The 25345-nt window shown below is 37.0% G+C and overlaps 1 protein-coding gene across 10 annotated transcripts in view; it reads left to right on the forward strand.

Moving 5' to 3' along the window:
- Positions 1-25345, forward strand: part of LOC103504115 (tRNA-specific adenosine deaminase TAD3) — a 46966-nt gene that overhangs the window by 8392 nt on the left and 13229 nt on the right. For 6 of the 10 annotated variants that reach the window (XM_051090826.1, XM_051090827.1, XM_051090825.1 and 3 more), the window contains 5 exons: positions 4034-4155; positions 4342-4424; positions 4646-4745; positions 4909-4938; positions 17098-17559. In XM_051090826.1, coding sequence (XP_050946783.1) covers positions 4034-4155; positions 4342-4424; positions 4646-4745; positions 4909-4938; positions 17098-17559 — 797 coding nt within the window. Of the gene's footprint in view, positions 1-4033; positions 4156-4327; positions 4425-4645; positions 4746-4908; positions 4939-17097; positions 17560-25345 lie in introns of all 10 variants that reach the window. The other 4 variants (XM_051090828.1, XM_051090821.1, XM_017048139.2 and 1 more) reach the window with 2 other exon arrangements.

Below are 25345 nucleotides of genomic sequence, written 5' to 3' on the forward strand. Positions count from 1 at the left end.
TACGTCAAATGGCCTGTCGGTTTAGATGTATTCTCCTCTAGATTTTAGTTGTGCATTAGAAGTCATGGTAGCAATTTGTCAGCTCATGTAATCAGTGATTTTTTATGGATTAGATGTTCTTTGGTTGGTTTGAGATAGATTAGCTCTTTGGTTTTTGTCCTCTTGAGATGCATCCTCAAGCTCTTCAAAGATCACCTTTTCATGGTTATGGTTCTTTGGAGCACTTTTGTTTCTTTTCCCGACATGTCATTTGTAATGAATGTTTTTTAGTTGCTGTTTTGATTGTTTTTCTATCTTGTTTGGAGTTTGTTAAGCTCTTGAGCCTCATTTTGTTAGTTAGTGCTTTTGGATTCTGGATTTCTTATCTCTTAGAAATTCAAATTCATTGTATAATTCTCTTGTACTTTGAGCATGAGTCTCATTTCATTATAGTAACGAAGAGGCTTGTTTCTTTTTAGAAAAAACATGCTTGATCAAAAGGGAAAAACAGAGTAGGTAACACTTGCTTGATGTAGCTCGAATTTCAAACTGATTCCTTGATGGATTTGATCACAAACGGTTTGGAGACCACCACGAGTGTCTTTGCCGACTATTCTTCAGCCTTAGAACGGGATGGTGGGATCCATTGAGTGATGAATTTGAAGAAATTTTAGAGATTCATAGAGTTTAGTTACTTTTGAGATTTTGTTAGAATTATCAGAATTATTATGGACTTCCAAAAGTTCTTAATCTCATCAAAATTATCTTATTTAAAGAGAATTTCATGCAATTAGAATCGCACAAGAGATTGACATTCAATCTCTGCAATTTTAAGTGGGATTAGTGTTTATAAAATAGGATTTCACCTATCCAAGCAAATAGGTTATTCACTAAAACGCTAAACTTGGATATTTCCACTAATTTGGTCAAATTTGACTTTTGACTTTCAAAATACAAAAGTTCCAAAATTACATTTTATATAAATTAATTAATTTATAAAATCAATTTTAAATAATTAATTAAACTACGTAATTAATTAAAAGAATTAATTTCAAATATTAAATTCACTAATCCTAATTTATCTCAATCTCGGTCAACCGAATATGAATCCGGATTCAATTTCCAATAATTAAATCCTATTTAAATATCTCACTCTCCCTCTTATACCAATTCGTTAAATATATTCAATATTACACTTTATTCCCTAAATTAATTTGAACATTTCAAACTTATTCATCATGCTGTCTTAAAGTTTATTTCGATATGAGTTAGTATGGGACCTAATGGACCTACAGATCATGAGCTTCAAAGATTCGAATTAACTGGGTAAACTCTTTACCCTAGTTAACCAACATTCGTTAACTACGTGGACACTCTCTGAAAGCCTAGTAGCTGTTCTCTCCTCACTATAGATATATTTCTATCCACTTGAAGTAAGTCGATCCTTCACAAGTTGTTCGAATTACGGTTGGGTCATAATTATTGTTTTACTCCTGAAATGACTTCTTGTTCCTTAAGTCCTACTGATCTCTAATGAACAATTGGTTTGCGGTCTAACCACCAAACCAAGTCCCTCTCGAGTCAATGAGAGGGTTGGGCCCCTTATTCAAAACCCGGAGTCAACACTTAAGGGAACAACCTCTCTAATATCCGTAGAAGCAAGTGGGAGTGAATTTCTTTGGATCAACAGAAAAATTCCCCGGTGAAGTAGTGTACACTCGATTTGCTAGACTCACATTTGTGATAGGTATCTCCCCTCAAACAGCAAAACACCCGAGAAGCAAGGAAAAATACACAAGTTCTTAGAGAATTTAGAATCGACGACTCTCGGTATTTTTTATTATCACTTACAGCTACAAATGTAGCTATTCTTCGGTCACAAAATAACTAGAACACACTAGTGAGAATGAGAGGATGAAGAAGTAAAACAATAAGGGAAAAGACGCTTGGCTATTTGAGAAATTCATTCTCTCCTCTAATGTGCTCAAGATCTCTAAATCATTCCTATCCTTGCCCTAATCTCCAAAACCCTACTAATACCCTAAACCACTGGTCCTCACAACAACCACCACGCATACACACCTGGTCCCTTCAAGAATTTCAACATTGGAAATCCCTTTCTTGTTCTTGTTCTTCTTTCTTTCAAAATACCTTCATAATTGGAGGCCTAACATCGAATGTGCCAGGTTACCTTCATTTGTAAATGTTAGTATTGAAGCTGAAAACATGGCAGAAAGAATTGAAGAATTGCACCGAGAGGTCCATGACCGTTTAGAGAAAGCCTTCAAGTCTTACAAGGAAACTAAAGACAAATCAAGAAGAGAAGCCAAGTTTGAAAAAGGAAATCTAGTGATGATTCATTTGAGGAAAAACAGATCTCCTACTCGAACTTATAACCTAGGAAGCACGAACACAAGATATCTGACACGACACGGGCTATAAAAAGTTGAAAGACAGACAGCTTGGCCCATTTAAAGTGTTGGAGAAATATGGTGACACTTCCTCAACTCTGTCTTTAAGTTGCTGATTTGAAGGCCTACTTCGCTAGACGACTTCGATTTAGCCTCAAAATAACCATAGGACGAGTCCGATTTTAGGGGTGTGGACTATGGTGTACCAAATGAAATAATTGTAAAAAAGGAAGAGAGAGTTAGTTGAGAAAGTTTCTTTTTGAAAAGGAAATTGACCTCTTTATTGAGAAAGTTAGTTGTAAAGGGTAGTTATGAGAATTTTACTAATTTTCCTACATCTTGTGTCAAAAGTGATGAAGTAAAGAGACATTGAATTACGTGGGGAGACACCGAATTACGTGGAACCCGAGTACCGGAAGAAAAACTACGATTCACTTTTCTTATTAATTTCTCATATTAACGAATGATACAAGAGTGGGAATAAATAGAATACAACTTAGGATAAAAAAGGAAAGAATATTAGGTCAAATCCTTCCTTGGGCCAAACCCACCAAATCTAACATCTTGTAACTACTTTCCTCTATAAATAAAGATCTCTCTCCTAATTTTGAAGAAGAAAATCATTTTCAAAAAAATTCAGATTCTGGTTTACACCAGTTTTGTTTCACTAGTGATGAAGTTTCAGGTTCATGAGTGTCCGTGGGATAAAAAGTGGTAATACGTCAGTGCTGAGAAGCATGAGAGCCACCAAATGAGATGTATCTTGAACTTTCATGCTTAGACAAGTTAAGAATAATCACGTTTGTGGATACTTGTATATTTCTTAGCGACAACAGAAAAGGTTCATGTTGACATACATAATTGTATCAACTTATCTTCTTTTATATTTAACCTTCTTTCCCCCTAAAACTAGTCAAACCTAGACTCTTATTATACCTTCTTTTGTTAGCAAAAAATGGAAAATTACGAGCCGTCTAGTCATTGATAGTCTTCTTGAGGGTGTAGGTAAAGAAGAATTCAGAATGTAAAGAGGCCCACCAAGAATAGAAGAGACTTGTCTTGAAAAGAACTATCAATTTTTTCAAGCGATAAATGCCACAAAAGACCCCTAGAAGCATAACTTCCCTAAATTTTGGCTTAACCTAGTGAAATCCACTCGTTAGGACCTTCGGAAACTTCTCAAAAAACGAAATTCCAGGCCTCAATCATAATCTACAGTGGAGGGAGAGAGGGCACATCTCATAAATTTCTTTTGAAGCTAGTTGTCGGTGTTAATTCTTCTACAACACGTGGCCTTCGGGAAAATCGTAACTTTCTTAGGGCAATTATCTTCTGCATGAAGCTGTTTGTTATTGCTTCTATAAGTTCCAATTTTTAAAATGCTTTTGATAATTTAAACGAATTTGAACATTTGATGTATTATCACTTATGCATTTTTAGCCTCTTCTCAGGGTTTTAGAGCAGAGATGTTTTAATTCATTCTCTCTTTCGTAACTTCTTTTCTTTATAAACTGCCCCACCTCTTCTTTTGATTTCTCCCAGCCCTACCCTTGTCTATTTGAAGCTGTCTGTTATTATGGATAAGGAAAGGATAGTATATTAAGTGAATGTGAATCAGGATGTTGATCATGAGTTTTTTACAGGAAAGACTCAAATAGCATTGATCCTATGTGTTGCAAGTGAAAACAATTGCGATTTGGATGTTTTGTCTCCTTGTGTGCAAGAGCTTGTGACGTCATACAAGTTGAGTGCCTTTATCACAAAGGTGTGTTCTATTGATTGAGATGTTCTTAAACTAAATTGTATTTCATAATAATTAGATTACATGAATCAAACAAATCCAGATCATCCAAAAACTAGCATTAAATGTCTTGACTCAAATAGTATTTGTTGTGTAATCTTGATAATCAGTGAATAGAAATATATTTTACGTTTAGATTGTGTGACCCAGGTTTGTAAGGAAGCAGCAACGACAAAAGAAGAATGGGAAGAGCAGTGCAAGCTTTGGCCAACATCATATCATCCACCCACATAGTGAAGTCTTTGACATTAATTTTATTTCTTCAATTAGATCATAGATAGTTTTAATGTAGTTTCACTTATTCTGCTATATCATGACCGTGGTAGACCTAATTATGTTGACATCTTGTTGACTGAAAATAAGTTCTTTGAAACTTCTTTTACATACATTACGGGTAAGTTTAGTTTGTACTAGCTGGAACTTACTTTCTCTATTATCTCTTTCTCCATCTCAGCAATATTGATGGTATCACTGGCTTTAATGAAGTGGATACACAATCAATTTTTGGCTTCATGCGATTAGCAATAGAATTAGCACAGTCTTCTAGTAAATCGGTTAGTTATAGTACTTTGGCTCTTCTTATACTGTAGCAATCTCTTATTAATCTGAAGTTATGTTGCATTCATCATTAGAATGAGCTCAATTGTTGTCGTTAAGTTTTTTTTTTTTTTTTAATTTTATTATTAACTACAATATTGAGTTCTTTTGATTTTCTAGTTTCAAGAGCTGGGAATCTATCTTCTACAGGCAAGACATCCACACATGCCTTAACACCAGAATCTGTTACGCTCCGTAGCCTGTACAATCCCACTCTCACAAACGTTCTGTCACACCCCTCCCATACCCTCTTCTCTTAGCCCAAGAGAAGGTGTGATGGTAGCAAATATCGCTCTACTCACTGACAACTTACTAACTTACTAACTTACTAACTTACTAACTTACTAACTTACTAACTCTTATTCTTTAGAGAAACTGAGAAAAACAGCCATAAGACCACATAAACATACCTAAATTAACTGTACACACATACCCGACTCATAAATGAAGTTCAGTAACTCAAGGACATAATCATCCCTCTCTCACAAACATGTTTACATAACTCGAAATGCATGATCTAGATACATATGTAACAAAAGAAACCTAAAGACTGGAAGGTAGACTGACAACTGTAGGTTAGGCTTGGGAATCACGATCTTTACCTGGAAAGTGGGAAAACATTTTGAAAGAATGAGCTAAAGGCTCCGTGGGTGACAACAGTAAATAATAAGAACTTCTCTTTACTCTAATACACATCTGGCTAGGTTGCGATAGAAATTTTTGTTTTGAAACGGAGACGAACCTCTTTATTAAATGTATTGGTAAAAGAGACTAATGCTCGAGCAAAGCGATCACAAACAAAAATACCGACGAATTGAACAACAAAAACAACACAAACAAAATCTCGAGCGAACAGTAGAAAGATAAGAGCAAAGATAATTTAAATATCTTTCAACAGGAATCCCAAAAACAGCTGAAGATTGCAGACTAAAAACTCCAAAATGAATAGGAGGAAAACACTAAGGGAGAGCAAACAAGCATGCAGCTTGTTGAAAAATTTGCCTTCTAACGTTCTTAAATCTTGATTGAATGACTAGAACCAAAATGTTTCAGAAGAACTTTAGAGGGCCAAAATAATAGAAGCATTCATCGAACCTCTCGTGACGTACTCTAAAACAACCTTAAAAAATAATTGGCTGAAAAAACAAGATCAGGTAAAAATTATGTACTCAAACCAAAATAATTTTACATTTCTCAACAATGGACTTCTAGTTATCTGGAATTTCTCGGTGCTAAGCTTGTGAGGGAAATAAAGAGGCTTGCTTTTCAATAATTAAATCCTTTGTCTGAAACAAGTCATTATGATCGGATTCTAAAGGATCCTTAATCAATTGATCATCCTTTCTCTGCTGTCTTTGGCATATGTTCTCCTTCCTCGCTACTCCCACTAAAAGGAGAATCAAAATCTGATACACTCTTCTTTTTCGATGAAGAGATTAGCGTTAGGGTAGGAGAACCTCTAAAAAACTTTACCTTTGAATTAGGCATAGAGAAAATGGAGTATTTGAAATGAGGATGAACAAAGCTTTGAGGATCTAACCTGTTTGATTGGAACGGGCTAATGATACAATTTGCCTCCAAAAAATTAGGGTTCTTATCCAAAATCAATTTTTATTCCGTAAACTTTTTTAAAGGCCTTTATCCTTTTCCTTTCTAACAAAATGCTTTGGGAAAGTCTTGAAAGGATGTGCGAGAACCCTTTATTTTGGATGTTTTTTAGACTTAGCCTTTGACCCAAACTTGGCCGAGGATGAGAGGGAAGAAAAAGAAAGAGCAACAGAGGAAGACTTGGAAGTTGGAGGTTTTTTTGGTGGGCATAGAACCAGCCATGGGAATGAAAGCAAAAGACTCTTGACAAAGTTCAGGGAAGTGATCTCCTGAGGAAGGAAGAAGGAGCGACAAAAGTGTTGCCACACTCCGACTGACCTGCCTTTCCATCTATACTGAAACTTGGAATTCCAATTGGCAATAAAGAATGCACAGCCATAAATTCTCTTTTCTCTCTAAAAGCTTCTCTTCGACTTCCTCTTCATTTTCCTTTAACTGTTGAAGTTTTTTTTCTTTTTCTCTCTCTCTCTCCTCTTTAAATGTGGCTCTTTAATAACCTACGACTTTTGGGCTTCCTTCTGAGGGCATACAACTAGCCCTCAAAAGGAAGTGACTTGCTAAGGGAGGAAGGAGCCACAAAAGCGTGGCCACACTTCGACTGACCTGCCTTCCTAGAAGAAAGTGTGGCTTACAAAGTTGAGGGAAGTGACCTGCTAAGGGAGGAAGGAGTGACAAAAGTATGGCTACACTTCGACTGACCTGCCTTTCCATCTGTATTGGAACTTGGAATTCCAGTAGTATTCCCTTTCCTCTCTAAAAGTTTGCAATATTCTCTTTCCTCTCTAAAAGTTTCTCGTTGACTTCCTTTTCATTTTTCCTATCACGGTTGAAGTTTTGTCTCTCCTCTTTAAATGTGGCTTCTTAATAACCTGTGACTTTTGGGCTTACAACTGCCGAAGTATGAATAATGCTTTTCGCGCCAAGAGGATGTGCAGCCCTTGGACTACTTTAAGGAACTCCACGCACTGTCCTCTCTTCTGACAAACTTGAGTTTGATCGTCTCCCCTTCATTCTTCCATCGTCGGCGGGAAGAAAGCTGTGGGGAGTGGCTGTTTTTAGATTCTGATGGGACCTGAATCTGGTTTTCTTTTTGAAGCATCAACAACAAGATGTGAATGGATATCTTGAAAAATTAGTGGTAGAATTTAATCGATACTAACAATGGTCCTAACTAAAGTGGAATTCTACATCACAACAGTGGCAATCTCTCTATGTGCACATGGTAATTATTCTCAAAAGTTTTAAATTGATCTCTGGATATTTTGGGTATAGAGTAAAGCAAAACAAGCTTACTTAATTTCAATTAAATAACTGACTCAAATAAATCATACTTAAATAAATCACATGCTTGTAAAGAAATTCACATAGCTCGTACATGTTCTAAATCATGTTTTTGCTTAAATACTTGCTAAATCTCAAGATCAAATACTAAATCTCATACTTGGATATTTCAGCTATGTCTCCTGCTTTAAATACTTTAGTAAATCTCATGTTCAAGCAACTCAGTGTAAATAGATAAGTCATGCTGGTAATAAATCATGCTTAATGAGTCAGAGCTTACTCTTTCCTTTAAACATTTTGGCTCCTAGGGGCTTTTAATCCTCCAATTACATACTCATTCCTGGGATCTGTGTAGTTGGATCGATCCATTCTATTACCTTCTAAGCAATACAGATGCTTTACTTTTTGTATTGGGCTTAGTCTAAGGGATAATAGCTTTTAACTTTCAATTTTTTTACTTAAACTTACTAGGTTTGGGTAAGATCTTGTCCCATTTGCTTACCTAAATGCATGATACTTCACTCTCACTTAAGGCTTTACTTTTTAGTTCCCAAAGAACTTTTGATACCAACTTGTCACAGCCCTCCCTAGCAACTTCACTAGCCACAAGAGGAGGTGTGAAGCCAACATATGCCCACTCTCTTACCACACATACTGACCTTCTATTACTTTAAACTTTACTTAAAAGACGTGTTCAATATGTTGTAGTAAAACTTCCTTTAAGTAGAACAATGGAAAAAACTCATAGAAATATACGGTAAAAAACTTAGGTTTAGAACAACCTAACTGTAGTAAACTCTTTACAACCCTTACGTACTCTATCGTGACATACGTGGACAATGACAACCTGAAACTCGCTAAACAAACTGGAAGACTTGTAGTTGTTAGCTCAGCTATAGGATCACGAGCATTACCTGAGAAATGAAAATATTTTGAAAACATGAGCTGAAAGGTTCAATGAGTGACTAGTTTCAATAAAAAATGAACAAACTTAGCTTAAATTTTATTTCCTAGTTTTATAAAGCATTCTTGTTCATTTATTTTAAGATAAAGCTCTTAATGTACTTCTCTTGTTCTTTACTTTATAACTTACTTGTTCTGTTACTTCAATTTACAACTCATTTAGCCTCATTGAGGTAGAATTGAATCCTGTTACTTCAATTTACAACTCATTTAACCTCATTGAGGTAGAATTGAATCGATACAGACGATGGCGGTCTCATTGAGTTTGCTACTTTAATTTACAATTCATCTAACCACTTTGTGGTAGAATTGAATGGATACAAACAATGATAGTTTTGATGAGTTGTAATTTTCCAGCTGACTCAGTTGTAGTAGAATTAAATCGATACTGACAAGCCGCAAGCACACGCGTAGGCCCCAATTAGGGTGCCAGGCTGCGTGCGCACCTTGCATAACACATGCTGCGTGGCTATGGCTGCGTGCTTGGCCTCTGCGCGCATGGCCCTGCTGCATAGTACTCCTGATGCGCACATGCCTTGCCGCCTTGCTATGCGTTGAATTTGCTCAGCATTGAATACTTACGCTTATGCCCCACTTCATGCACAGCCTCCTTGTCACTCAGCCAAGGCCCCTTGCGGCTGCCCAGATGCCCCGACTTCCAGTGCTGTTCCAGATTTCATTTTCAACTTCTAAAATTCATCCTGAAAATCTACTCATCAAATTAAGAAGCTTCCTTCTACAAACTTCCATCTTAACTATCTTATCTAAAAAATTCAGCTCCTAACTCCAAGTATTGACTCGCCTGGACTCAAATCCTTGAAGACTGCTTTGAATTTCCTTTAAAACTGACCTTTCATGATTTTCTTCAGCCATTGGGTTCTTCCTCGAATTCTCTCTCCGGCAGCCCTCACCAGAAAACTACACTTATTTCGGGTTCTTTTGAGACTGGAATCACTGAAAAAGCACAAGCCAAATGGAAGCACCTTCAATCTAAAGACAGGCTTATAAAGGGAGTCTTGCATGTTCTTAAAGTGACAGCTCCTACTTGCCGAAAAATTTAACTTCATCCTTGCCTAGCCACCTGTAATTCCACTTATCAGCCCTTACCTCAACGCCTCAAACTCAGCAACACACTTTGAATGCATGACTCTTCATGCTTAAGCTTGCAAAGCCTTTGCTTTACCTGGCCTCATTGCTCGAACACCTAACTTGTCTTGCCGCCTAGCACACCTGAAAGCATAGGTTGGCTCCCTAATTCCGCATGGAGGTTACTTGCACATAGGCACTTACCTGGCCACATAGGCACTTGGCATAATTTCCTATGCTTTTCAACCTTTTCTCTCTTCCTTTCCCTTTTTAAGACTTTTTTTTTCCTTTAAAACTTAACTTGCTTGCCTAATAAATAACCACAATAACACACTAAGCAAGCTTCACTTTTCTAAAATAAAATAGATAGAAAGTTTAGGGTTTACAATTTACCTCCCTGTCCTCGAAATTTGAAGTCTTGGCTAAACAGCGAAATTTTGAAGTCTTAGCTAAACAGAGAAAGGTATCTGTTCCTCAACTTTTAAAATTACTTTTCTTAGTCACTTTCTCTTTCCTACCAAGAATCTTTATTGGTTACTCTTTTCTATCAATGATCTTCATTGGTTCTTTGTTCTTGACGAAGAACATTCTAAACACCTAACTTATAAAAAATTCTCTTATTAGTTTTAGCTTGTCTTACCAGCCTCCTTGTCACAGCCTTCTCGCCTAGTGCCTTGACGCGTAGCCAAGGACGTCCTGCTTGCCTAGATTCTTGAAGCTGCCTGTTCATGTTCAAATTCTAGATTCCACTTCAGAAGTTCATAACTTAAAAAATCCATTCATCAATTCCAAAAACTTCCTTCTACAAACTTGTTCCTTAACCTCTTAACTAACTTATTCAGATCAAAATTCCAAGTACTGCTCCGGCTGATTTTTGAAGACTGGTCCTGAGTTCCTTCAGAAACGCTTCTTATGTTTCCTTAAAAAATTCATCACCTTCTTCTCTTGCTCTTTTTCCGGGCAGCCCTCACTGAACAACTACACTAAAAAAGCTTTCTTTTAAGACTGTAATCACTCAATTTGTACGAGGGAAATGAGAGCTCTCCTCAGCTGAATTCGGTCTTAAAAGAAACTAATCCTAATCTTAATCCTAATAAATTAAGGATTTGACCATAATACCCTATTCCCACTACATTTCTATCTCTCAAAAAAAAAAAAAAAAAAAAACTTGTCCTCGAGTTTTAAAACGAAAATGAAGGTAAGAATAAAAATGTAAGCCGGTTGATTGGAAGCATCCTGGAACATCCAACATCAATAATATCCATCTTTCTATTGCTACTTCTTTTTTCTTCATTGATTCTTGCATAAATTGTGATTTATACAGGATTAGTGTAGCCCAAAATTTATCTTCATCTTTGTAGAGAATTGTTTCTTCGTTTTTGTGTAAAAACATCAATTTTGATTGGTTTGTTTTCCTCTACAATGCTGCCGACCTCATCTTCTTCTTCCCAAGTAGGTAATTTGATTGCTCCTTGTTTTTTGTTGTCAACGATTTTCACTTCAACGCTTAGACTTCTGATCATGTTTGCTTCTGTGTTTGAAATTTTGGGTGAGTTGTTCCCTGATTTTTCCTCTATTGTTGATGTCATTTTCTCTTTCAAATTAGGTTGCACAATCTCTAAATTAAAAATGTTTTCGTTGTTTTTATTCCCACAAGCAATTTCTTCTTCTTTGTAGTTTATACTGTAATATTCCCACTTCTTTGAGTTTATTTCTTCCTCATCTTCTTTACTAGGCTCATTTCTTCAAATGTCGACGTCATTTCTCTTTGAAATTAGGTTGCACAATCTCTAAATTGAAAATGTTTTCGCCGTTTTTATTCCTACAAGCAATTTCTCTTTGCATTTATACTGTAATATTCCCTCCTCTTCCACAACAACATACATATTAATATAAACCGTAGAGCAATATGTTGTTGCATACTGAACCATTGCATTAACTTCTTCATCTTCTTCGAGAAGGCTAAGGCTAGAAGTAGGTGGTTTATTTTTTTCCATAACTCGCCGATACTCTTTTTCTCTCTTTATGTTGTTGTGAAAGATTTTCTGATGGTAGTCTAACGTTCAAGCTTCTCATAACCGATGTGAACATTCTTTTGATTTCTTCTTGTTCTTTTAAAATTGTTTTTATTTCTTTTAGGCCTTGTTTTAACAGAATTTTTTCTTGATTCTTTCTAATTTCACTTATTTCGTTCAAGATTTTGTTTGTTTCTTTTCCTCCGATGTTTGTTTCCATTTCTTTCTCTTCTCTCTCTCTCTCTCTCTCTCTTCTCCCGTGCCTCAATTTCTTTGAAATATTTCAAAATTGTCTGAGATTCTTCTTGTGTTGAATCATAAAAACTACATGTAAAAAGATGTTAAATGATTAGTGAAATCTATCATCGTCTATCTAGATAGACAAAGAAAATGTTGTAAATTTACTTACATCCTCAAATTAAAAAATGTTCTCGTTTAAAGGCCTCTAGTCACTTGACTCCAAACACTCCCATGTCATGATTGTTAGGCTCTGGATTCCAAGCTTCCTTCCAGATCTGGTATCTAAACTGGAATGTTTTAGGATTGTCTCAAAAGCCCAATAAACTAAAGCTAGAGGAAATCCTTGAAGGTGTAACATCTTTGTTGCTATATGATGCTTTCTTGAAGAATTGATATGTTAGGATGTCGGACAATCTTCCCTATGGATAGTGTTTGAAGGTTTGTTCATGATCCAATATGTCAAGATGTTGGAGATTGATGTGGTTGTATTGTTGCTTGGGAATTAAAAAGGCTTCTAAGATATATAGATTAACTATTTTTTTTTTCAATGAGTCTTCCTCATTGCGTAATGCTTTGAATGTTCTATCTATATCTCTCTTAGTTATAAAGTCATCGTGAGGGAAAAGGGTGTTTCTCAAACCAATCTCTTTTCTTTCTCCTAGATTTAACTCTGGGAATTTGTGCCATTTTAATCCAATGACCAAACATAACTCTTTCCTCCTAAATTCTGCTATATGGTTGAAAGCTAGGACATGGGTTTTTTTGTAGAACATTGCTTTCTTATTAGATAATTTAGGAATTGAGTAGGTGTTTTGGCCATTCTTGAGGAAGTGACCAAAAGGGTTGTTTAAAACTCTAGAAAGAATTGCTTGGTCTATTCTTGATTTGATTAGATGCAAAGTTTCTAAATTGTAGTATATAGTAATTCTAAGGTTTCTGTATTCATCTTTTATAATTAGGTCATTTTGGTGGTGTTTGATCTGTGGAAAAGATGTATAAAACTGTATGTTACAAACTAAGAACTAGTGCTAACAGATAGACATCGACAAAGATAGAGCACTATACAGATAGACAAAGATAGACAAAAAGAGGGCACTATATAGATAGACAAAAATATACAAATATAGACAAAGATAGACAAAGATGGGGCACTATACAGATAGACAAAGATGGGGCACTATACAGATAGACAAAGATATATGAATATATACAAAGATAGACAAAGATAGAGCACTCAACAAAGATAAACAATGATAGACAAATCGTCACACCCCATCTCGGAGCACCTCCTTACTAGGCACCAGATATGGCATGAAGCTAATCCACATCCTTCTTTTTCTAACGACACCTATCAACCTTGCTTAACTTGTAGCTTTTATCTAAATCCTTTATGACTTTAAACATAAAATATGGAAGAAAATGTCTATACTTGAAAACAATAGTTTAAAATCTTTGCAAAACATCATCAGGTTTATCCAACCAATGGACAACCTGCTCAACAGTCTTATATAGACAAAATGAAGTTTAGAGTTCAAAAAAAAAAAAAGAAAAAAAAAAACTCAACAATCTCAAACCTTCGTACTAGTCTATTACAGACAACGACAACTAAGTCCTCTCTTAGCTTAAATACAAATTATCATGCATGCATGGAATGATCTATACAAAATCTAATCAAACTTCTAGTAAAGTAGGTAGAGTTTTAACAGGCGTCAGAACCACGATCTCTACCTGTAAGGGAATTAAACATTGAAAGGATGAGCGCCCTGTGACATCTTTTACAACAAAACATATTTACTGAAACAAGTATGCAACACATATAATATAGTCTTATATTGTACTTAGGCAAATATTTCTAGCATGCACGACTTAGAATCAACTGGCTTGACTTTACTACGTTGTGGTAGGGCATGCCCAATATCCCTAGTGTCTTCCTTTCTGACCTTAACCTTACGATGTACTAGACCATGCCCAGTACTCCCATTGTCTTTTTTTCTAACTTTCTTCTACGATGTAGCAGGGCACACCCAATACTCCAATCGTCTTTCTTTCTAACTTTCTTCTACGATGTAGTAGGACACGTCCAGTACTCCCGTCGTCTTTCTTTCTAACTTTCTTCTACGTACTACACGCCCAGTACTCTCATCATCCTCGTGGTAGTGGGGCCTTTCCTGCACTCACGACCATATCGTTGTCATGGAGTACACTCAACATCAACAACATAATATTCTCTGTGCACACAATATCATTATAATCTCAGTCTCAATCTCATTCATGTATCTAGTATCACTCTTAAAAATATCAGAACATTTAATCATGCTTCGCTTTTAAAATTTGCTAGCTTAAGTCTTAACTTAGCTTTAACTCGTACTTAGCTACTAGAGTTCTTTACCTTCATGCCACTTTTGCATCATGTCTTGCCTAAACTTATCCATCACTTATATATATTTTCATAAACTCAACATTCAAATAATTAGCTCGAAAATCTCATGTTCAGAGAAACATGTTCAAGTTGAATGCTTTTAAACTTAGATCATGCATACTTATTTATCAATCTCATAAAACTCTTTTTAAACTTGAAAGTCATGCTTGGTAATGCATTTGTAACTGAAGTATAAATCAAATACTTTTAACTCAAAGCATTCTATAAATATAAATTAGTTAAACAAGTTTAGAAATTTATTTGAAACTCATTTTTGCCACTCACAACTTTTGGCTAGATTCTTGGTTATAGATTTTCCCTATTTCTTCTTGCCTTTGACTTCTTTGAACTCTTTGGGTGGTCTTAGCTTGTTGAAGATCGGTTTCTCAAGCTTGCCTTAGCTTAACATGTGCTCCCACCTGATTTAGAGCCTCAAGCTCTACTCTTCCTCTTAAGCTCAAATTGCCAACACCCTTGCCGTCTTGGATGTCTCTTGACCGAACACCGAATTGAAACTTGGCGCTGAACTACTCTCTTGCTTTGACTTCACTCGCAAGGAAACTCAACTTCTCTCTACTTCTTCTCTCTACTTTGTTCTTGAAGTGAAAATGGTGAGAAATAAGAGAATTGAGAGTCTGCTTTACTTAAAGTGTCCTTTGCGTCCGAGAAACACTAGCCTTTGCGAGATAAATTTCTGGAAGTCTATCCCCCGTGGGTCTTTAAGTGATCTCCACTAAGATCGACTTGAGATCCTCCGAGATCTTCACTTTTCTCGGTCGGACATGCTCGAAACCATGCCCGAGAACCCTAATGTTTACCTTTTCTGCTTCTAGTCTCGGCCGAACATGGCCCCGACATGGCCCGAGATTCATCTCTAAAACCCTTATGTTTCTCATCTCGGTCTGCCATAGTCCTGAGATGGCTCGAGAGCACATCTTTAAACCTTACTGTTTTTCAACTTCGTAGTTCAACACCGAGATGCCCTTGCTGTAGCACTGAGACTTGCACTCTGTTTCCATCTCGCCCGAGATCTCTCAAGGCTAGCTCGAGATTCTCACTTCTTCCTTTCTCTGCCTTTTCTCTCGGTCGTGCAAGATCGAGTTTTAAAGCCTCTGTCTCGAGATTTCTTTGGTACAACTCTTTGCCTCTTAACTTCTTAGCAAGCAAATGGGATAGAAGATACGACTATTACACAAATGTAGACAAAGGTAGATCACTTAACATCGACAAAGATAGACAAATATAGACAAAGAGCAGTATACAGATAGACATTGGCATTCTATTTTGTTACCTTCACTTCTTTTTCATTCTTTTTTTTTCTTATGCCTTTCCTTTTAATTTGATTGCTTTGCTAGTTGATGCTGCTTGATTTTTGTTCGCCATCTATTTACAAAAAAATAAAGATTAAGTTACATTGAATAAGAGTGGTTATTAAATTAAACTAAACGAAGATATATTCAGTCCTTTTTGTTTTGAGATAGATGGAGATAGATTTTTTTGTGGAACCGAAATGTTAAGCAAACGAATGGAATGTCGGAAAAAAAATTTACGTGGAAGAAGAGACGAAGAAGAATTTCGGAAGTTTGGTTGAAGAAGGTAGGTGGAAATGAACGATTGAAGAAGATGTACGATGGAAATGATGTGAAGGAGAGGATTCACCTTTTTATATCAAAATTTGGATGGTATTTATGTAATTATGCATGATTGGGCTTTGCTTTTAATGGGCTTTTCAAAAGATCATTTATTTTGACATAAACGATTGTGTATACGGACACGATCGTTTAGATTATATTATAAGATGGTATATGTTTGAAGCTTTCTCGCCATCGTTAATTGTTCATCATCTGATCGTTTTAATTTGAAGTATTTTTTCCCATCGTTTAAAATGAACTACACGGTCGTGTATCATGATCTAAACCATCGGTTAGACTGTAGTACACGATCGTTTAGAAGAAAATTACTCGAATGCGTGTGGTTGATTTATCGCGTGTTAACTAGTTATTTTTGGTATTTCACATTGTGGGTCTGTGAGCTTTTTTTTTTTCAAAATTTTTCTATACAGTGTAAATATTTTACTAGTTTGTTATATTTTTTTAAAAAAACCCTTCATGTAAATTAACCTTTTTTTTAATAGTTTGTTAATAAATATTTTGGATTTATCTATTAATATTATTTTAATAATAATAATTATAATTAAATAAATAGCGTGTTTCTAAATTGTCATGTCCTACATTTCCAACAAATTAGCATGTCACTGTGCTGTATTGTGTTAGTGTCCGTGCTTCTTAGCTAATAAGTATCATAACAACAATATCAAACAAACTTCAACAAAAATACTAAATTAAAGAGATATCAAAGCTAGGTTTACACCTTTTGCCCTTCCTAGAATATGTGTATATAATTGGGAGCCTTGCATTCTGTCAAGGTGGCTTGGTGAGACTGGTTTTCAAGAATTTGGTTATTTGTGTTTTTGAGGAGCAAAACCAGAGTAATATTTTTCTTGGTTACCTAGTATATTTTATCATCTAATAGACTTTCTATGTAGACAAACTAAGTCCTCTCTCTTAAATGTTACCATTTAGATTGTAATGAATGGATATGGTATGGCTCCCTAATCCCTTGGGCTTTTTTTTCTTTTTTCTTTTCTGTTTTTGGGAAGGAAAGTGTTGTTTATATATTATATTGAAAATTCCGCAGGTAGTAAATGCTGCGGTGATTGTTGATCCGTCAGTTACACAAGTAATTGCAAGTGCCTGTGATCATCATATTTCCTTCGAGAATGCTTCCACAAGCAATGTCAACGGAGAAACAAGCTTTGAAAAATCCCCAAAATCTCTTTGTTCTCATTTTGGCTCCAATGGATCCATTATCCATGGAACTTTTCCCTCAAGTTCCTCGTTGGAAAAACTGAAACAATCATGTGCAGATGTTTCCTGTTTGTACCCCTTGCGATGGGTTGACCAACCATTACCACATTCCTCAAATTCTTGTTGTTGGCACCCTCTAAGGCATGCTGCTATTGCAGCTATTGAATCTTCTGCTGCCCGAGATCGTCGTCTGTTCCCAACTCTTGAAACCACGGGTGATAAGTCAGTTGAAATGGAGCATATGGGCCCTCTGACAAAACTAGCAAAAAGACAGAAGATTGACCTTGACAATGTAAGCTAAGCAGGAAAGATTAATATCTAACGTCCTTAGATTAGACTAGAATGAACAAGGGATGATGCCAAGAAAAGTCAAAATGAAAAGGTCAAAAACTAAGAATTTTCCTTGTTAATCCCCATTTTTAAGTAGGCTAGTCTTAATCAGCAATATAGGATACTTGTACATTTTTTGTTCTCTTACTTTTATTTCTTTGTAGTTTAGATCATATTCTGGAACTTCATGTTAATTCTTTTTTGTTTATAAGTATTCAAAGATTCTATTTTTATTAATTATTATTATGCTTTGCACGAGAAATTCACTTGACACATCCTTAGTCTGACACTTTTTTTTTTTTCCTGGTTTGCGATGGGTTCTTGTTGTTTTTGGAAGGTATTTATAGCATTAAGATTAATTGTGTAAAATTTCCATCATAGGTCTAAACTGTTATCCTTCCAAGTTAAGTTTTTAGGCGTCATTGGTTGAGTGTGAGATGGGACAATTCCTGTCCTCTTATCTTGGGCTTTAGGTAATTCGTAAAGTCAACTTAATTGGCCTCGTATCTTGTTAGACAAGAATTGGAAATCATTGGCTCGTTTGAAATATTTCTTTTTCACTAAAGGAGGAAGACTCACTCTTATCTCGTCAATATACTTATCCCGTCAAATATTGAGTGGAATCCTCAATTACTTTTTGCCTATATTCAGGACTCCTACAACCTGCGAGGAATGCAGGCCAGTCTATTGAGAAAGTGATGATTGTAAAAATTAATTAAATGGGAGAGAATAACAACTGGTGTATGTGGAGAGCCTTAGTTTAGGGAGGGAGGAAAAAACACGATGAGTCTTTCGTATATTTTTTTATTATCAAAAGAATAGAAGGGATGAAATACCCATAAGTCATAGGGGGTGTCAACCTAGTTGAGATGTGCGTGTGTGCTTCCTAATCCTATCTCTTTTTTTTTTTTTATGGCTTTTCTTTTATTTTCATTGTATAATTATCTTGTACTTTGAAATTATCTATTTAAATAAGTAAAGAAGCTTTGTCTCCTTACAAAAAATTCATAGGCCATAGTAAGTCTTAAAAAAAAGGAAAAAAACAAGGGTATAAAGGGTTGCACAAATACCCTCAATACAATTATTTTCAAAACTCCCCCTCAAGTTGGGACATAAATGTCAATCAGACCCAACTTGCTAATACATGAGATGAAATTCTACCTGAATAACCCTGTAGTAAGATTAGAAATTTGTTGATTGGAGAAAATCTATAGAACGTAGATACTGTCGTTCCCAAGTTTCTCCTTAATGAAGTGTCTGTCAATATCCACATGTTTGGTTTAGTCACGTTGAATAGGGTTATTAGCTATGCTTATAGAGACTTTGTTATTACATAAGAGTTTTATAGGTAACTCAAATTCCCAAACTCGTAGCTCAGTGTTCAGCTTCCACACTACTCCTAGCAACAACCCCTGCTTCTTGCTCCTCCAACTTACAAGGTTGCCATACACAAAGGTACAGTATCTCAAAGTAGACTTTCTGTCAATCACTAATCCTGCTCAATCTGAGTTGTTATTGGCCTCAATGCACTTTTTGCTTGTCTTCCTGAATATCAAACCTTTTCCTGCAGTAGTCTTCAAATATCTCATAATGCAGTTCGCACCTTCCATGTGTTTGTCGTATGAAGCTTACATAAATTGACTCACTGTACTAATTGCATTGGAGATATCTAGTCTAGTGTAGGATAGATTGTTAGAATTATTAGAATTATTTTTGGAAAGAATAATATATAAGATTTTATTTCCTAAATATTTCCTAGATATTTTCCTTTCTTACTCCTATTGTACTCTATTTATTCTCTCCCTTTGTACCTATTGTATTCATATCAGAAAATAATAAAACTAAAAACATCGTGGTTTTTCTCCCGGTTCTCGGGTTTTCACGTAAGCCGGTTTCTTGTTTATTGCTTTCAATATGGTATCAAACCGAAACAACAACGAAGCCCTAGAAAAAATTTTAGGAATCACTCGGACCAAAATCACCGCCACTGCCACCGTCGCCGCCGTGGACACCACCATGGAAAAACTACTCCAACGGATTCAGACGCCACCGACCTATCCAATGGGCCAACCCTCGTCGCCGTCCGCAACCTTCCGGCCATAAATCACTTCACGCGCCACTTTTGTCGGGCGCGTGGGCCCATGCGCCGCCGTCCGTGAATCTCACCGCCCATCCCATCCGCATCTACGCGTCATCGCCTGTCCAACCGTCTCACCCTTCCGGTCATCCGCTGCCGCACGCGTCGCCCATTGCCGTCGGAAAACCTTCAAAACTGTCAAATCTGTACAGCAGTGCAAATCTGTACAGCAGTACAAATCTGTCCGTCGACCCTTTACAGCAACCTTTCTTCTATAGGAACGGGACTGACCAACACCATAACAGATCGGGAATTGAAACGGACGAGTCATCGGCACCCTCCGGTTATGGACAGCCATGTGTTCATGGTCTCGGGATTAATCAAACCTATAGGAGAGCTGTTTTTGAAGTTAGTACATTCTTGGCACAGATTGATCTACCGATGTATTCCAAGAACCCGTAATTTCGCTTCCTAACGTGCCTTCAAATTATATAACTAACTCTGTTGCCTTTAGTGCTCAATCCTTGACCCATGATAATGGGAAACCAATTCTCGTTTGTGAGTACTGCAAGAAACAAGGACATACCAAGGATCAGTGTCGGAAACTCCACCGTCGGTCCCCAAGAGGTAACAAACACTTCTCCAAGGAGCAACAGAACTTAAGGCGTACTGATGTTTGGGAGACTGCCAGCACCTCTCAGCCCATTGGCCCTACTACTAGTCAGACCAGCTCTCATACTCTAAGTTCCATTGCTCAATCAGGTATGTCTAAGTCCCTTGGCCTTATTAGTGTTGATGGAACGAATCTCTGAATTTTGGACTTGGGGGGCCACAAATCACTTGACAGGTGTCTCGGAGCACTTTGTCACTTGTACCCCTGTGCCAGTAATGAGAAAATTCGGATAGCCGATGACTCTTTAGCCCCAATTCCTGGGAAAGGACAAATAGTCCTCTATGACGGTTTCTCCCTCCAGAATGTTTTGCATGTGCCTAAGTTTTCTTACAATTTGTATCTATCAGTTAAATCACCCGTGAGCTGCATTGTAAAGCTACTTTCTTACTTGAGTCTGTTTGCTTTCAGGACTTGAATTCGGGGAGGACGATTGGCACTGCCCGGCATAGCAGGGGACTTTACATCCTTAATGATGATATCTCCGGTTGGAGTATCTCTACGACTAGTTTACTGTCTTCCTATTTTAGCACCTTTGAACATGACTTTATGTTGTGGCATTTTCGGTTAGGTCACCCGAACTTTACGTATATGAAATATTTGTTTCCCCATCTCTTTCTTAAAATAGATGTCTCCTCGTTATCTTGTGATGTGTGCATTCGGGCAAAACAACATCGTGTTTCTTTTCCCTCACAACCATATAAACCCACACAACCGTTTACTCTTATCCATAGTGACGTTTGGGGTTCCTCCAAGGTCACCACCTCATCTGGGAAAAGGTGGTTTGTAACCTTCATTGATGATCATACCCGTCTTACCTGGGTCTACTTTATCACTTATAAATCTGAGGTTTCTGCTATTTTCTAAAACTTCTATCACACCATTGAAACACAATTCCATAAAAAAATTGCTATTCTTCGAGTGACGGTCGGGATTCCAAAACCATAACCTTAGTGAATTTCTAGCCTCTAAGGGGATTGTTCACCAAAACTCGTGCGCTTACACTCCTCAACAAAATGGAGTGGCCGAGCGAAAAAATTGTCACCTTCTGGAAGTAGCCCATTCCCTTATGCTTTCCACTTCCCTTCCTTCATACCTGTGGGGAGAAGCTATTCTTACAGCAACTCATTCAATCAATAGAATGCTTTCGCGTATACTCCACCTTCAAACTCCCTTATAATGCCTTAAGGAGCCTACCCCTCTACCCGTCTCGTTTCAGAGGTTCCTCTTCTTGTCTTTAGGTGTACCGCTTATGTCCATAGTTTTGGCCCTAATCAGACCAAATTTACCCCTCGGGCTCAGGCTTGTGTGTTTGTTGGGTATCCCCTCACCAGCGTGGTTATAAATGTTTTCACCCGCCGTCCAGGAAATACTGTCATTATGGATGTTACTTTCTGTGAGGACCGACCATTTTCCTGTTAGCCATCTTTAGGGGGAGAGTGTGAGTGAAGAGTCTAACAACACCTTTGAATTTATCGAACCTACCCCTAGTATTGTGTCAGACATTGATCCTCACCTTATAATCCTACCTACAAACCAAGTTCCTTGGAAAACATACTATAGGAGGAATCTCAGAAAGGAAGTCGGGTCCCCTACTAGTCAAACGTTGGCTCTAGTCCAAGACTTCGAACCTCCTCAAGACCAAGGTATGGAAAACCCTACAGAATCTTGTACTAATAATACGATAAGTGAGAATGACAGGTCTGATGCTGCTGTTCTTGGAAATATGGAAAAAAAGAACCGTGGTGATGAAACTGAGGTTAGAATAGAAACCAGTAACGATGAAGCTGAACAGGGCCATACAAGGAAACATGATGAGTATGATCATTCTCTTGATCTTTCTATTGCACTAAGAAAAGGTACTAGGTCTTGCACAAAGCACCCCATATCTAATTGTGTCATACAAGAATCTATCACCACAGTTCAGAGCTTTTACTGCCAGCCTTGACTCTACCACAATACCGAAAAATATTTATATTGCTTTAGAGTGCCCTGAATGGAAGAATGCTGTCATGGAAGAGATGAAAGCTCTTGAAAAGAATAACACTTGGGAGATTTGTGCCCTACCCAAGGAACACAAGCCTGTGGGATGCAAATGGGTGTTCACTCTCAAATACAAAGCAGATGGAACTCTTGACAGACACAAGGCAAGGTTAGTTGCAAAAGGATTTACTGAGACCTATGGTATTGATATTCGAAAATTTTTTCTCCTGTTGCTAAGTTGAATACTGTCAGAGTCCTTTTTGTTGCTGTAAACAAAGATTGGCCTCCATATCAGCTAGATGTTAAAAATGCTTTTCTGAATGGAGATCTAGTAGAGGTCTACATGAGCCCTCCGCCTGGTTTTGAAGCCCAGTAGGGTCAACAGGTTTGTAAACTCCAGAAATCCTTATATGGTCTGAAACAGTCACCCATAGCATGGTTTGACAGATTTACTACTTTTGTCAAGTCCCGAGGATACAGTCAGGGACACTCTGATCACACTTTATTTACAAAAGTTTCCGAGACAGGGAAGATTGCAGTTCTGATAGTTTATGTGGATGACATCATTTTGTCTGGAGATGATCAGGCAGAAATCCGTCAACTTAAGCAGAAAATGGGTAATGAATTTGAAATCAAGGATTTGGGAAATCTGAAATATTTCCTTGGAATGGAGGTGACCATATCTAAAGAAGGCATCTCCGTGTCTCAGAGAAAATACACTCTTGATCTGCTAACCGAGACAGGTATGTTGGGTTGTCGTCCCGCTGACACTCCTATTGAATTCAACTGTAAACTAGGAAACTCTGATGATCAAGTTCCAGTTGATAAATAACAATATCAGCCCCTTGTGAGTAAATTGATTTACTTATCTCATACTCGTCTTGATATTTCCTTTGCTGTTAGTGCTGAGCCAGATTATGCAGGCTCCCTATGAGGAACACATGGAAGCTATCAAAAGAATTATGAGATACTTAAAAACGACACCTAGTAAAGGGTTGATGTTTAGAAATACAGACAAAAAGATCATTGAAGCATACACTGATTCAGATTGGGCAAGATCTGTTGTTGACAGAAAGTCTACCTTCGGTTATTGTACCTTTGTTTGGGGCAATCTTGTAACTTGGAGGAGTAAGAAGCAAAGTGTTGTGGCCAGAAGCAGTGCTGAGGCCGAATATAGAGCTATGAGTTTTGGGAATATGCGAGGAAATTTGGCTCCAGAAAGTCCTATTTGATCTTCATCAGGAATGTGAGACTCCATTAAAGCTCTTTTGTGATAATAAAGCTGCTATTAGTATTGCTAACAACCCAGTTCAGCATGATAGAACTAAACACGTTGAGATTGATTGGCATTTCATCAAAGAAAGACTTGACAGTGGGAGCATATGCATTCCGTACATCCCTTCGAGCCGACAAGTTGTTGATGTCCTCACCAAGGGGCTTCTCAGACCAAACTTCGACTTTTGCGTTAGCAAGTTGGGCCTCATTGGTATTTACGTCCCAACTTGAGGGGGAGTGTTAGAATTATTAGAATTATTTTTGGAAAGAATAATATATAAGATTTTATTTCCTATATATTTCCTAGATATTTTTCTTTCTTACTCCTACTGTACTCTATTTATTATCTCTTTGTACCTATTGTATTCATATCAGAAAATAATAAAACTAAAAACATCGTGGTTTTTCTCCCGGTTCTCGGGTTTCCACGTAAGCCGGTTTTGTGTTCATTGCTTTCAATATAGATAAATAAACTTTCCCACTAACCACGGATACTTTTTGTTATCAATAGGAACTTTGTCAATAGAATTTCCTAGTTTTACACTGAGCTCCATAGGGGTATTGATTGGACAACGTTTAGTCATACTTGTTTTCTTCAATAGGTCAAGTGTATTTCCTTTGTAAAACCGAAATTACTTCCCTTGATCGTGCAACTTTCATCTCAAGGAAGTACTTTAGATTCCTTATGTTTCTAATATCAAACTAGTCACCCATCTTCCTTTTTAACCCGGTAATCTAAGTAATATTATCCCTTGATAAGACAATATCATTGACATAAACAATTAACTCAACAATTTTCTCAGATTTAGATCTCTTCGTAAATCGTGTATGATCAAAGTGTCCCTGACTGTAACCTTGGGACTTCATAAATGTGGTGAATTCATCAAACCAAGCCATGGGAGATTGTTTTAAGCCGTAGAGAAATTTTCGAAGTTTACACACTTGATAGTTAAATTGGACCTCAAAGTCTGGAAGGGAAGTCGCGTACACTTTTTCCATGTCACCATTTAGAAAGGTATTTTTTACATAAGTTGATGAAGAGATCACTCGTTATTAACTGCAACGGACAGAAGAACCCTTACTGTGTTTAACTTTATGATAGGTAAAAACGTCTCTAAGTAGTCTATTCCATACGTCTGATTGAACTTTTTTGCAACTAGCGTGCCCTTGTACCGGTCTAATGTCCCTTCTGATTTATACTTCAAAGTGAATACCCATTTGCATCCCACTGGCTTGTGCTCTTTGGGAAGATTGCATAAATCCTATCTCTTGTTTTAGTCAAGAGCTGAGAGCTCTCATTTCTTCTACAATAACTACTTTGCACATAGGACTTTTCATAGCCTCATATATGTTCTTTGGTATTGTTGCATTGTTGCAGCATCAAGACATGTAGTGAAAGCCTTGAACTTAGGTGATGGATTGCTATATGATATCACATAGAGTGCTTCGTACATGACCTCGTGCCCTTTCTCAAAGCAATGAGCATGTCAAGAAAAAGATTATAACTTCTTAGTTTATTTGAGTTATCTGGACTAGTCTTACCCAATTGTGTTTCAGCTCTATTTTTATCACATCGACAGCCTTTGGAACAACTACATTGTCCCTACCTTCCCCAACCATATCGTCAACCACATCAGCAATATTATCCTCAACACAAGAATTATTGTTGTTAGAATTAGTAGTACCTTGAGCATGGGTCGGTTCAAAGTCATGGACCAGAGCCGGCCAAGCAGGAGGCACCAT

The sequence above is a fragment of the Cucumis melo genome, chromosome 10, assembly GCF_025177605.1.
Source record: "Cucumis melo cultivar AY chromosome 10, USDA_Cmelo_AY_1.0, whole genome shotgun sequence".
Lineage (NCBI taxonomy): Eukaryota > Viridiplantae > Streptophyta > Magnoliopsida > Cucurbitales > Cucurbitaceae > Cucumis > Cucumis melo.